The sequence below is a fragment of the Triticum aestivum genome, chromosome 5A (genome assembly GCF_018294505.1).
Source record: "Triticum aestivum cultivar Chinese Spring chromosome 5A, IWGSC CS RefSeq v2.1, whole genome shotgun sequence".
NCBI classification, from domain to species: Eukaryota; Viridiplantae; Streptophyta; class Magnoliopsida; order Poales; family Poaceae; genus Triticum; species Triticum aestivum.
Window position 1 is genome coordinate 382,954,393 of NC_057806.1, and position 14,254 is coordinate 382,968,646.

At 42.1% G+C, this 14,254-nt stretch overlaps 2 protein-coding genes across 3 annotated transcripts; both read right to left on the reverse strand.

The window, feature by feature from the left end:
* Positions 1 to 5,266: 5,266 nt before the first annotated feature.
* On the reverse strand, positions 5,267 to 7,802 carry LOC123103503 (uncharacterized). Its single transcript, XM_044525111.1, has 3 exons — positions 7,040 to 7,802; positions 6,269 to 6,483; positions 5,267 to 6,129 (listed from the first exon to the last, which is right to left on the reverse strand). The coding sequence occupies exons 2-3, from the start codon at positions 6,382 to 6,384 to the stop codon at positions 5,688 to 5,690; spliced, it is 558 nt and encodes a 185-aa protein (XP_044381046.1). The 5' UTR covers positions 6,385 to 6,483; positions 7,040 to 7,802; the 3' UTR covers positions 5,267 to 5,687.
* A 667-nt stretch (positions 7,803 to 8,469) lies between these two features.
* LOC123103502 (E3 ubiquitin-protein ligase At1g63170) lies at positions 8,470 to 13,737 on the reverse strand. Of its 2 annotated transcripts, none has more exons than XM_044525109.1 (5): positions 13,444 to 13,737; positions 12,043 to 12,857; positions 10,512 to 10,646; positions 10,142 to 10,439; positions 8,470 to 9,032 (listed from the first exon to the last, which is right to left on the reverse strand). In XM_044525109.1, the coding sequence occupies exons 2-5, from the start codon at positions 12,612 to 12,614 to the stop codon at positions 8,796 to 8,798; spliced, it is 1,242 nt and encodes a 413-aa protein (XP_044381044.1). In that variant the 5' UTR covers positions 12,615 to 12,857; positions 13,444 to 13,737; the 3' UTR covers positions 8,470 to 8,795. The 2 variants fall into 2 exon arrangements, with proteins under 2 accessions (XP_044381044.1, XP_044381045.1); XM_044525110.1 differs by lacking the exon at positions 13,444 to 13,737 and having other exon boundaries at positions 12,043 to 12,314; positions 12,356 to 12,565.
* Positions 13,738 to 14,254: the final 517 nt, after the last annotated feature.

The window sequence follows — 14,254 nt, forward strand, 5'->3', positions numbered from 1 at the left end:
ATATATTTTGAGTCTCCATCTTCTCTTACAAAGCACCAACTAGGGAACACTATTGTCATACTTGTGCATTGGATGTAGCTAATATTTGAGTGTGTTTCATGAATGGATCAATGATTGAGCATAATGGGCTAGGGATAGCTTTCTTTAGCATTGATATTTTGAAAGACATGGTTGCTTGTTAGTATGCTTGTTCACTGATGTCTTCATGTCAAATTATAGACTATTGCTTTGAATCATTCAAGTCCAAATGTCCATGCTACAAAAGAAAAGAGCATGTGATAGGTAGCATTCCACATCAAAAATTCCATTTTCGATTGCTACTCTATCTTGATGAGTTTTATGAGAAAGAGTTGCGGTTATGATGCTACGAAAAGTGATTGAAATTATCATTGTTCAAACTTATGCACTATGCTAGCATTCACACTTCATAAATTATTTTTTTTATCATTTACCTACTCGAGGACGAGTAGGAATTAAGCTTGGGGATGTTGATACGTCTCCAACGTATCTATAATTTATGAAGTATTCATGACATGTTTACAACAATTTTATATGGTTTTGGTATGATTTGAATGGAACTAATCCGGACTAGCACTGTTTTCAGCAGAACTACCGTGGTGTTGTTTTTTATGCAGAAATTGAAGTTCTCGAAATTGGACGAAACTTTTGGAGATTTTTTATGGAAAAAAATGAAGAATATTGGAGCAAAGAACCACCGGAGGGGGCCCTACTGCCCACTAGGCACAAGGGCGTGCCATCCCCTCTGGCGCGCCCTGGTGGGTAGTGGGCCCCTTGAGGCCCATCTTAGCGTGAGACCAACGCCAAAAAATCCTATAAATAAAGAAACCCCTAGAAATAACCCTAGATCAGAAGTTATGCCGCCGCAAGCCTCTGTAGCCACGAAAAACCAATCTAGACCCTATTCTGGCACCCTACCAGAGGGGGAAATCATCACCGGAGGCCATCTTCATCATCCCGGCGGCCATCATGATGAGGAGGGAGTAGTCCACCCTCGGGGCTGAGGGTTTGACTAGTAGCTATGTGTTTGATCTCTCTCTCTCTCACGTGTTCTTGATTTGGCATAATCTTGATGTAACTTGAGCTTTGTTAATATAGTTGCATCATATGGTGTTTCTCCCTCTATCTTGTTGTGATGGATTGAGTTTTTCCTTTGAGATTTCACTTTTAACAGATTGAATATTTTATGGATTTGAGAACACTTGATGTATGTGTTGATATGAATACCCGTGGTGACAATGGAGTATCATATTGATTCACTTGATATATATTTTTTGGCACTCAAATCGCGGATTCCCGAGGTGACATTAGGGTAATCTATGCATAGGGGTTGATGCATGTTTTTGTCTGTGTTTCTCTGGTAGAAATCTCGGGGCACTCTTTGAGGTTCTTTGTGTTGGATTGAATATCGAATCTGAAATTGTTTGATGCATATCGTATAATCAACTCACGGATACTTGTGGCGGCATTGGAGTATCTAGGTGACATTAGAGTTGGTTGATGTGTATCATATGGTGTTATTTTAGTATGAACTCTTGGGCTATTTATGGCACTTATAGGGATAGCTCGATAGATCGATCGGAAAGGATATTTTTGAGGTGGTTTCGTACCCTGCAAACAATTTCTTCATATGTTCTCCGCTAGATAAGAACTTTGGAATGATTCTTCATCGCATGTTAAGAGATGCTTATATGATCCAATTATATTAGCATTGTTGAGAGATTGCACTAGTGAGAGTATGAACCTAGGCCTCATTTTCAAGCATTGTAATACCGTTTTTGCTCACTTTTGTTACTTGCTACCTTGCTATTTTTTATTGTTCCTATTACAAAAATCAATATCTACTATCATTACTACACTTGTATCACCATCTCTTCGCCGAACTAGTGCACCTATAAAATTTACAATTATATTTGGTGTGTTGGGGACACAAGAGATTCTTTGTTATTTGGTTGTAGGGTTGTTAGAGAGAGACCATCTTCATCCTACGCATCCCATGGATTAATAAAACTTAGGTCATCCACTTGAGGGAAAATTACTACTGTCCTACAAAACTCTGCACTTGGAGGCCCAACACGAGTCTACAAGAATAAAGTTGCATAGTAGACATCATGTATGTCTCCGATTGGTGGGGTTATCTCTTGTCTCTTCCTTGTTCTTCGATCCTGCAGGTACCTAGGATATTGGAGTTCGATCAATGAGGTGGTTAGGAGTAGGGAGGATAGGAAACGTTATTCTAAACACCAATTACATGAAGGTTTAGTACGGTAGCGAAAAAATAGAAGTCAAGATTGGACCGACGGGGAGAAAAGAAAGGACCGTAAGGCTTTGTCACAAATTCAACTCCATTTACATAATAGTATTTTACAAGAAGTATTGAGCGAGAAAACAGCCGCCGCTCTATGGTAAAGCTGGAAGGGATTGGCATGACAAAAGATCTCACTAGCAAGATGCATCTGAAGCAAAAAAAAATATTCCTGCACAGGTTACTCGAGGGAGGTAATGTTTTGAATCATTAGAACTTAAAGCGATTATATTCGATCTAGCTGCAATGGATGTTAAGTATGACGAGGAAGATATGACTTTAATGTTACTATGTTCACTGTCAAGTTCTTATGCCACTCTAGAGACACCATATTATACAGTCGTGATACTCTCATGCTTAATAAAGTTTATGAAGCTTTGAACTCTACGGAGAAGATGAAACTAGTGGTGCCTCATGATGGTTCAAGTTTATCCCAAGCCGAGGGATTATATGTTCGTGGCAGGACCAAATAGAAGAACTCACATAATGGAAACAAAGGCAAAAGTAAGCACGGCTACAGGGGCGAATCGTATTCCAGGGCAAAAAACAATATTGCAGATATTGCAAGAGAGACGGGCATGACATCTCTTAGTGTTTCAAGTTGCAGAACAAAGAAAAGAGTAATGGCACATACAAGCCGAAAGGTAACAAAGAAGGTGAGAATTCTGCTAATGTTGCTCGTGATGATAGTCCCGATGATGCTTTTATTGTTATTGTTGGATGTGCTGAGACCAATGATGATTGGGTACTTGACATTGCATATACTTTTCATATGTGCTCGCAGAGAGATTGATTTACTACTTTTGATTCTACTACTACTGATACGGGCTCCGTTTTAGGTTTTGATAATTCACCATGTAAGATTGAAGGCATAGGTTCCTTTCAAATCAAGATGTTTGATGGCACAATCAGAATTTTGACATATTTTCAATATGTTCCGAATATGAAGAGAGATCTTATCTCTGTGAGCGCCCTTGATGCAAAAGGGTAAAGTATTCAAGTGGAGATAGATCAAAGGTTCTCTTATTGTGATGAAAGGTGACTTAAGTTTGACCAATGGTATTTACTACCTTCGAGGTTCTACCATTTTAGGTAATGCTACTCCGTTTATTTCAAACAATTCTGATTGTTATGCTGCTAACCTTGGGCATATGCGCCTTGGACATATGAGTTAACTTGGTTTGGCAGATTAACTAAGAGAGGTCTTTTTGATGGATATGAAACTGGAAAATTGAAATTTTGTGAGCATTGTATTTTCGGCAAGTACAAGAGGGTGAAGTTCAACACTTATAAATTCTAGTACTGTGTTGGGCTAGCCGTAGTACAAACGGTGTGGGGCGCTGCGTTGACATCGACGCGTACGAGTACAACTCGTTTACTTGTCCTTCAAGAACTTCTATATATTGCCTCTCATATATACCCCATGTAGTCGCACCTAAAGACGACTAAGAGCTTTGTTCACGACACATCACGAGGTCGAAGAAGACTTTGACGCCCCAAAGGACTTGGTGTATCTTTCAATTTCAATTAAGAGTGTTTATGTACGGGTTTGTGCTACTTAATATATACTCCCTCTCGTACAGAAATATAAGAGCATTTAGATCACTACTTTAGTGATCTAAATGCTCTTATATTTCTTTACAGAGGGAGTATATTTTTTGTCTTTAGAAAAAACCTCAAACACCCAAAATAAACCATACAAGATAATAATAATTAAATGAAGTATCCAGTCATCAGGAAAAAGCCGCTGGTGTTGCAAGCCACATTGTGGCCGCCATTCTGCCAGAGCACACAGCCCCTGGTATCTTTGGAAATAGACGAGATCACGAGAGGGAAATATTCTGTCCTGGCCTGGCCAGCTGCCACCCACCCTGCACGAGGGATTTCCAAAGCTAGGCCAGCAGCAGGATGTCAACATTCCATGAAACTTCTCCATGACATCGACGTCTTCGCATCAGACAAAAAGTTTCCCTGCATAAACATCTCTCGTGTTTCTTAAACTAATCAGTCATCAGGAAAAACGAGCTAACCGCAATGACAACAGCTGGAATAGGGGGGTTGTTCTCTGGCGTGGACTGCAGACATTCCGGCCTTGAATTATTGTGAGCATATTTGCAGCTGCCGGCCATATGCAACATGCCACCCAGTACATGTACACATGCATGGGAGGGGCAGCTGTAAGTCGCCACCTGCTTTGTGCTTGCTGAATGATGGCTTTGACTATCTAAAATGCTAGCTTCTGCCTCCTGAACATGCTTACCTTACCTCATCTGGAGATTTGAGAAAATAACAAGCTGTTAAAATAATGTGAGAATGGTGCCAGAAACTAAGGGCCACTAGGGTTTTAAAAACATCGTAATATGAAAAACATGGGAATATGGTATCATGACATTTGGAATCCTGAGATTGAAAACACTAGAATCGGTAGCGGAAGTTGTTTGGTTGCATCACGGGAAAACCATGAGAATTTTTATATAGATATTGAGTGCATGTCATGCTTGTCAAGATACAAGATGGACATAGGAACATGAAAAATGTAGGAATAGATATCCTGACATTTGGAGTCGTACATGAACCAGGAAAAACACATGAACTTTCTATTGAGATCGCCGTCAAAAACTCCCTATTGAGATATGACACCTAAACTTGCTAGGAATTCTATGGAATCATGATGTTGGAGAAAAGTCAAGGGGAATTTTGGAGGGGTTACTCCTTTGAATCAAATGGGCTCTAGAAAAACCTCCTATGGGTTCGAATCCTACAAAATTGATTTAAAATTCGTTTGAACTAAAGAAGCCATAGAGTAGGAAAACAATCCACACAACTTTTGGAGAATTTATTCCTTTGAAATAAATGGATTCAAAAATTCCGAGTGGATTGGAATCCTACAAAAAATTCTTTGCACCAAGGCCATGCTGATTCCATACCTCTCCCTCCAGGCCTCCAGCATCTTCCTCACCGCTACTTTCACATAGGTTTTCGGTTATTCAACTTCTGCTCATACATGACAAAAACATCATTTTGCCTGAAGCAAATGTATATGTTCTTATGGAAACTTGCCTCCATCAATTTCTCAAATGTATCAGCAACAATAGGTTTGTAGGAAAGAAAACACTGTACACCTCCGATCCAAAATAAGTACTTCCTCCGTTCGGGAAAAGTTGTCCAGAGCTTAGTTCATTTCAAATTTTACAAAAAAAACCTTTCGGTTTTAAATCTAGTGCTAATCCCCCCTCACCTCTGCTTCTTCCTCCTTCGACCAAGCGGCCGCCGTAGCCACCGCCGGCAGCCGCCGTAGAAAGAGCGGGCGACCACCTCTGCCGACGCCCACCTGCGCCGTAGCCCACCTGCGGTTGCTCAACCGCTACGAACGTGGGCCGTCCGCACGGAGGCGAGCTGCCCCGCCGCTGCGAACGTGGACCGTCCGCACGGAGGTGAGCTGCCCCGCCGCCCAGCCGAGGCTGCTCCTCCAAGGCGACCACCTCGACGGGCGCCTCCTCCTCGTGGCCCTGCTCGCGTCCCTGGCCCTGCTCGCCGGTTCCTCACCCCCGCGGCAACCCCAGCCGCCGCTACCGACCCCGGTCGCCGCTCCCCTCTTGAAGAATTCAGCAGGCAGGGCAAGGCGGATCTTCCCCGGCGGAGAGAGGACCACGCAAACCTGCTGATGCCACAGCCGATTGCTTCTGCTGATTGCTTCTGCTGATTGCCTCTGGTGATTGCTTCTGCCCTCGAATGCTGATTGCTTCTGCTGATTGCCTCTGCCCTCGAGCACCTCGACTGCTGATTGCCTCTGCTGCTGCTGTTGGCTGCAGGTACAGTGCCAATTGCAGTATCAATTTCATTTTGTCAAAGAAGTACTCCATCAGCGTCAATTGCAGTGTTAATTGGAGTATTAAAATTCTCAATTGCAATGCTGATCTACTGCTGATGTTATCTGAAACTTACAGTGTTTTGTGTCTGTCAATCATACTCCATTCAGTGTCCTGTGTCAGAAATTTGGTGAAGTGAAGGTGAGGTGAACTAACTGAATTCACTAGCATAATCTGAATCAAACAAAGCATAGTTTGAATTCACTAGCATAATCTGTTGTAGAAACTAGAATGAGCCTTCTTTTTTTACCCGCCCCCGACCCCGACGCCTCTGGTACTCCGCCTCTGTTCCTGCGAAATCTTGATCACATTAGAGTAAATTGTTCATTTGTTCCTGCGAAAGCTTGATTGCAATCAAAATTAACAGGTTATACAAAGAGTTTAATTGATACAGAGAGTTTAATTGGATTACAATCGAAATTCATTGTCAGGGTCAAAATTCAAAGTATTCCATGCTTGTCCAATTGAATTAAAAACATGTCCCTAAAATTGGAATATTTGAATTAGCTAGGTTTATTCTTCTTCTTCTTCATAAACAGAAAAAAGATGAATATTGCTGGTCTACTTCATAAACAGAATATTCTTCAGTAAACACTTGTAAATCTAGAGTGGTTATAAACTTATTTTCTGGAATCATCAATGTGCATTGCTGGTACTAGAAATGCACATTGCTCGTATGTTCAGAGATATAGACAGAGCTAACCAAATGTTCAGAAGATCCTTACTGCAACCAAATCATATGCTAGCTACTGTCTATTGCTTTGCCTATGTTCCTTTATTTTTGAGAATGAGCTAGCTTCTGAAGAAATAAAATGGATACTGTATTAGTCAAAAATAAATGGCTCACTTGTTCCTGGCAGAAAATCAGGACTAAATGTTGTCATCGCCTCCTCTGTTGATTTGAAGCACCAGCAGTACGGCAAGAAGAGTTGGCAATTGAAGCAGCAGCGCCACGAATTGAAGAAGCAGCAGCGCCACGAATTGAAGAAGCAGCAGCAACACATCAATAGCAACAGCAGGCAATTCTGGAGACAAGAGGGACAACATATCAGTTGAAATAACAGCAGCAGATCAACAGAAATAGCAGCAGCTTGCCGGTGGCCCTACTGAATACAGCAACGCAGAGAGCATCAACCAAAATGAACTTTAGTCCATGAAAGTGCAGAGTTTAAGCTCTATTCAGCAAATGAAAACAGCAATACAGACTAACTCTCTTGCTCTCTTGCTCGATGGTCTCGACGAGTAATTTAGATTACAGAATAAGAATAAGAACAAGGGCTTGAGGATGTTCCTATGAATTTTGATGTGTCATGTTTCTTTAAGGAATGGCCATGCAACAGAAGAACTGAGAGAGGGAGTATATGACTTCTCTCAATAAAATTCAATTAAATTATGGAGCTGAATCTGACCTCCAGCTCTACAAACTGAAAATTATGGAGCTGAAAATTATAGAGGCTGTCTCATGCAGTAAAATTTAGTGAAATTTTACAAACTGAAAATTATGGAACTGGTTCTGATTTCCAATTCAGACTCCAGACACCACAGGCACCAAAATTGAGCAGGGAGCAGCGAGACCATTAAATTTAGCTAGACAAGATTTCATAGGAGAGAGCCTGTAGGGGTGTGTCCTCTGCACGTACCCTATGAAGAGGAGAGATCCGCCTTCATATCCGCCGGAAAAGGAAAGGTGAGATTTTGCTCTCCCCAATTTGAAATTTTGCCGGCGGCTCCAACATCTACATCGAGGCGCTGGTGGAGGCCGACGGCGTCTTCCGCGCCGCCCACGACTGCCTCTTCCTCTGGCTGGACGCCGCGCCGGGGATGCTGGAGTGGTACACATTCGGCCTCGTCGCGGGCAGGGATAGGGAAATGTGAGTATTTTAGGGAACAAATCGACGGGCAGGGATGGAGGGAGCGGTGGAGCTGGGGGTCGCGGCGTGGTGGAGCTGCGGGTCGCGGCGGCGCGGCGTGGTGGAGCTGCGCGGCGTCGCCGGTGTCGCGGGGGAGCTGCACGAGCGGAGATGTCGAAGGGGATGATGGACTGCGGGTTCGGTTGGAGTTTCTTCGAGGGTTTTTCTGCAAAAATGTCACGCGGACAACTTTTCCCGGACGGAGGGAGTATCATGGTTAAAACCACGACACTTATCTAGTAGCAAATATAGCATTTCCAAAGCAACAAAAACGTTAGACTGGTGCTGCCTATTTGGTGCATGGTGCCAACCAAGAGAAACTCACAGTACTGGCTATTAAACAAATACCAAGCACAATGATAGCACACAACAGAATGCCCTCGAAGTTATCATTCTTCCTTCGACAAAATATATCATCCTTCCCTGCGCTCAGAAGTGAACTTCGTCTCTTTATTTACAAGCTCGACGTCAAATGATAAATCGGAATATAACATCACCTCCACTATACCACAAACATGCCATTACAAGCATCGGGTCTCCACTTGCTGTCATCCGTTTAGTGAATCAAGCCTAACAGTCCGACAGAAAGCAGTTTACTGCTTTCCTTGAGAATCAGCACACTGAATCCCATGAGCAACACTAGGCATACAACAAACAACAAAGCAAGCGTATATCGAAGCAAAGGGACGTGTTCTATACACTAAATCTTGAGCTAGCTACACCTCTTCCTGCCATCCTATCAACACGGCGGCGGCCAAAGGGCAATCCAAAGAATGATCGAACCACGCCTCCAATCTCTGTCTTGCAGAGTGGGCATACTGCATTTATCTTGAGCCATTTATCGACACATTGCACATGAAACAAATGGTTGCAAGGAAGCTCGCGGAGCTCATCGTCATCTCCGTACTTAGTAAGGCAGATGCAGCAAACCTGCACCAATATTAGAAACTTTGACAGTTATAACTTGTAAATCATGCCGAGAAAGAGCAAATGTGTCCCATATGAGTGTATTAGAAACTGATATGGTAAAGTATTTGGAGAACTTGGGGGGCAGCAATTTGGCCTACACCTAGCTAGTAGTATTTCTTTTGAAAAGAAAAATAGCAAAACATTTTACAACGAGCATGCGTGTGTTTGAACCACATGCACATTCTCATGAACAAATAATATGTGTAGAGCTCTGCGCGAAATCAGACAGAGTGGTGGGCCCCAGCTTATCACATGCAGGATGTTCCTTGCTGATGCTCTAAGAGGGGACATGCTGTTGAATAAGGAGACAACTTGTGAGTCATGCTGAGAAAGAGAGCAAATGTAGCCCAGATGGTGAACATTGGAAATCGATATGGTAGAGTATTTGGAGAGCTAGGCCATGATTTAGTATTGGCCAAATTGTAAAGAGTGGACACACTAACAGATACTCCCTCCGTCCCAAAATATGTGTCGCTGATTCTAAATCAGTGACACTTATTTTTCAGCGACACTTATTTTGGGACGGAGGGAGTATTAATCTAGCCACGTGGAGTACATATTGAATAAGGAGATATCAATGCATGGAAGAGGAGTTCACATGCTAGCAAGAAAACTAGAATGATTTGAAGGTTCATGGGAAGAATACGTGGATATAGTAATACAGAGAAAAGTGTTCCTTGAAACCAAGAATATCTGTCAAAAGCACTTGAGATCAATCTGTGCTACACATTGAGAATAAAAATTATATTCCTATGAATTGTCTGGTGAAGTAGTGCACAAATATCATGAAAAACAATACCATCTATTAATAAATATTCTAAAGTAAGGTACACACAATAAATGTTGCAGCATAACACTGAATTGTTTGGTGAAGTAGTTCACAAATATCACGAAAAACAATACCATCTATTGATAAATATTCTAAAGGTACACACAATAAATGTTGCAGCATAACACTTGTGTTGAATGAAGCTATCGTTCCTAAACCATGGAGCATATGAAGCTCAATAGCAAATCCTTGCAGTATTTGTTGAATATCATGACACAAGAAAAGGATGCAGAATACTCACAGCATCTTCAGCAGAAACAACCCTTTCCTTTTTAGTTCCTGGGCCCAGGATGCCACCCTCACTAAGATTCTCGGAGCTCGAAGCATGATCAAGCACCCAGTTTTTGCTTCGTTTTGGTTTAAATTTGTAGGTTGGCAATGCATCAATTAGCTCTTGAGTAGCTCCTCTACTTTGACCCAAATCCTCTTGGAGGCGCAAAACGGAAATTAAGCATGGAAAGCAGCAGCATATCGCTGCACACATGATGAACGGAATGGCATACCCAACACAACTAAGTGCAAGGAACGCTAAACATAGCCTATAAAGGGGCAGCAAAATCAGTTGGGAGTTCAACAAAAATAATGGAATAAACACAGAGCAGTGCAATTACCTATACATATTTGGAGCGTCCTGAGCATCTGATGAAGTGCCACGCCCACCAAAAATCCACACATTGCCAACAACAAACCATATAGCAAAGAAACAGTCTACAGCTGTCTTGGAGTGATAAGCCAATATGCTAGGCCTATAAAACATAATCACATCAAATAACAGCATTCATTCACTTCAAATTTAACATACAACCAAGTACTATAAGACCCCACATCACCGAGTTCTACAAGTTACTAACCAAATAAGAATACTTTAGACAAGAGTAAAATAACACCGGTTTAACTCTAGTTAAAGAGGATATGTTATGAACTTATGATCCACATAGCTGCATACTTCTGTAAAGCACAACACAGAAGGGGCAATCATCAAACCAGTCTAGTCAGACATGTGAAGCAGGCATGGTGATATTATGCTATGGCATAGGGAATTGCCCTAGTCCGTGGAACAAATTTCTACTATGTCTTCCTATACTTCCATAAGAAATAAGCAAATGGAAAAGAAAATGAGAATATATGATAACTAAGTTGTAGAATATTTCCTGTATATAGGCATATTTCTAGTTCTTTTTTGGTGAGGCTTTATGTGGTAGTTACTCCCTCCGTTCCGAATTACTTGTCACAGGTATGGATGTATCTAGATGTATTTTAGTTCTAGATACATCCATTTCTATGACGAGTAATTTAGAACGGAGGGAGTATATGCTAAAAGATATGAACGCATAATTATCTGCTGTGCCACTATATTCTTTAACTTTGAGGTGATGTGGCACACTAAGATTGACACTGGACATGTCGTTCGAGTGGCATACACTAATTACATTGGTCCATATTAAGTAAAGATATCAGCAAGATTTTGCCCACAAAAGTGAACAGTTCTACAACTATTTGCCATGTGGAATAAAAAAGCCTATGAAGTTCTCCTTTCCAAATTCACAAATCTTGGAAAGCCGTCAAAAGGTGTTTCTTTTGCTGAGTGTTTAAGGCTGACAGGCTTACTGGCAAACCAAAAAAAGAACATATACTTGGGAGATAAGCATGGAAAGGAAGAAGTTCTGAAAAGAAGACGTTGAAATCTTTTCACAAAACACTCCTGTCCTGATTTACAGAAATTGTTGTGGTAGCTTTATACAATGCTATACTGTAAAATAAAACTGCACATATATTATCTTATCTCTACAAACTGATAATTGCATTTGCTTATTTTAAAGGTTTTGCTTAAGCTTTTATAATTTTTATTTAACTCTTATCTCAGATTCGTTTTCACACTGTACATTTTTATATACCTACTACATAATTTTAGTAAACAAGCGTAAGATCATACAAAACTAAACTAATTGTGTGATGCTCTAGAGGTTGCCATTTCATTCAACTTAACCATTAACTTCTTCCTTTCACCATTTCAGATTTCTGGAAAACACATATAAGACCATAAGATTTAAAATGCATAGGAGTGTGACTGCATAGAAGGATTCCTCGAGATGTAGAAGCTTAGGGAACTCAAATCAAAATTAACACGGAGTTAAATATCACCTTGGACAAGCAATTGTGATACACCCAAGATGCAAGACAGTGCCACTGGTACGCTGATTGCGTCCTTCTGATGAAGATGAAGTCAAAGTAGGATAAGTTGTAGGTGGCTGTTCAGGTTCTTCCTCTGAAGGTCTGTTTCGATGGACATAGCGCCAATATACAAGAGGAAGACTTGCAGTGCAGCCAACTGTATAACCAATTATCCATGCAACTAAAGGGGCATGGGGAAGTTCATGTCTTGACAAGATGAGGATGACAATAGCAGCTGTAATCTGTGCTACATACATGACAAATTCAAACGAGATCCATAAACCAGAATTCCAAAGACTTGTTCCACGACCATAGAAACTATCTCTTCTAGGAAATGATAAATTTCTGGAGCTGTAAGCAGTTGGTGACGTTGATGCTGAAGACACTGGCGATGGCGTTCGCGTGCTTGTTGAAGGCCGATCTTCCTGATGTGGTTCATCCGTATCACTGTGCAGATCTTGATGACTGGTTGATGTTGATGCGGTTTCCCCATGTGCTACATTTATAACATGCTCGTGTGCATCGCAGTTAGCATGCTCCATCAATAACTTGAATTTGAATTTACAGATTTCCAGATTAGCTCTAATCACACAAGAGCAAGTGCATAGTCATCATGGCTAACCATATCTCATTCCCCATATTTTTTGACTAGGGGCTACAAAATGGCCATGTTTTGGTGAAAATACAGCTGAGCAGAATATTGATTCTCAGTATAATCCACTGAATTTAGTTTGTCAATTAGGATAGCTTCAATTACTTCAAAGAAGATCCCAGTGCCTAGTAGGCTACAAAATTGAAAACAAAGAACCTGTCATAAACCTATTTCAATACATACACAAAGAATTGTAGACTTATAAATGCATTATGTAGGCGAAAGTATGATCAGTGGAGGCCAATTGTGAGAAATAAAGCAGTAAAGCGAAGCATATGAGGCATATAACGAGTCTGCATATAGCATTTCTTCAAATACTATCCTGTTTATTCCAGTAGACAGGAATATCATGATGTTTAACAGGCCATGGGCATCAGTGCAACACATGAACGTTCCCTGAAAGTCAAAGCGCCTGATGAATTTCAATCTGCATCATAAGTCGAATTTTGTTTCCCCCAGCCATTTTTTTTGTACAGCTAGTTGAATAGGATAGTACGAAAGTATTGAGCAATAATTTTTTTTTCTGCACAATTAATAAGGGCCTGACTCTTTATTCTAAGACTAATATAATCATACTAGAAAATCAATTCTGCTCAATATCACTCCTCTCCAACAACAGGGGCGGATCAAGATGGCGTGCCGCGTGGGCGCACCGGCACACCCAAAAATCGTGAGCCTCGGCGTGATTGAAAAAATCGCTAGGTGAAACAACCCCATACCTCAAAACCCAATCGCCTGGGACGGGGTAGAGACAGCGGGAACGCGACGTCCCGGCGAGGGAGGACGGGAACGGCGATGGCGGCAGCGCGCGTGAGAGGCGAGAGGCGGGGGCGGGGGGCGGGATTGAGGCGTCGGCGGCGACGCTGAGGTACGGCACGGCGGCAGCTGCAGCGCACGGTCGTCGACTATAGGAGAGAATTTCGCCACGCGGAAGGGGGGGCAGAGCGGGGCTCCCTTTCGCGAGAGCGACTCAACCCATTTCCTCCCCTCATCCTCGGTGAATGGTGGATGTCCTGTGCGCTCTTCCGTGCTCCCAGTCCAGTGATCCGGAGAAAGGTGGAGGGTGTTGTCCGCCCGCAATAATTGGTTACGGACGTGCTGGTCTATGGGGCTAGTCTGTGCAGGTGGAAAATGGTTCGGCGCTCGTCTTCGCGTGCCAAGAACGTGTCGGTCCGAGCTCTGCTTTTGTTTTACTTCAATTTGCGGCCAAAAGTAAGAGCAGTCTAGCACAAGCACAATCGTCATGTATGCGGTGGACTTTTTTTTAACATCAATATAGAGTACGGACACAAGCACTCATATATACGCGCATACACTCATTCATATGAACACGCGTACACACACCCTACCTCTACTAGTAGTACACCCGTGCGTTGCTACGGGCTACAATGCATACAAATAAATCACACAAATGGTCATATCCAAGGTCAAATCTTATTCCTCATACATCCGAGCATGTCAGGACATTAAGCAAGCTCCACAAAATTTAACCGTCTGAATAGTCCGGACCTCCCCCCCCCCCCCCCCACA

Excerpts from the sequence above, each read along its gene's own strand:
- LOC123103502 (XM_044525109.1), bottom strand. The coding sequence starts at position 12,614 with ATGGAGCATGCTAACTGCGATGCACACGAGCATGTTATAAATGTAGCA. Across the intron at positions 10,647-12,042 it reads ATCACAATTGCTTGTCCAAG|GCCTAGCATATTGGCTTATC; the intron begins GTGATATTTAAC and ends TATGTTTTATAG. Across the intron at positions 10,440-10,511 it reads GACGCTCCAAATATGTATAG|GCTATGTTTAGCGTTCCTTG; the intron begins GTAATTGCACTG and ends GCCCCTTTATAG.
- LOC123103503 (XM_044525111.1), bottom strand. The coding sequence starts at position 6,384 with ATGCTTTGTTTGATTCAGATTATGCTAGTGAATTCAGTTAGTTCACCT. Across the intron at positions 6,130-6,268 it reads ATTGACAGACACAAAACACT|CCAACAGCAGCAGCAGAGGC; the intron begins GTAAGTTTCAGA and ends CTGTACCTGCAG.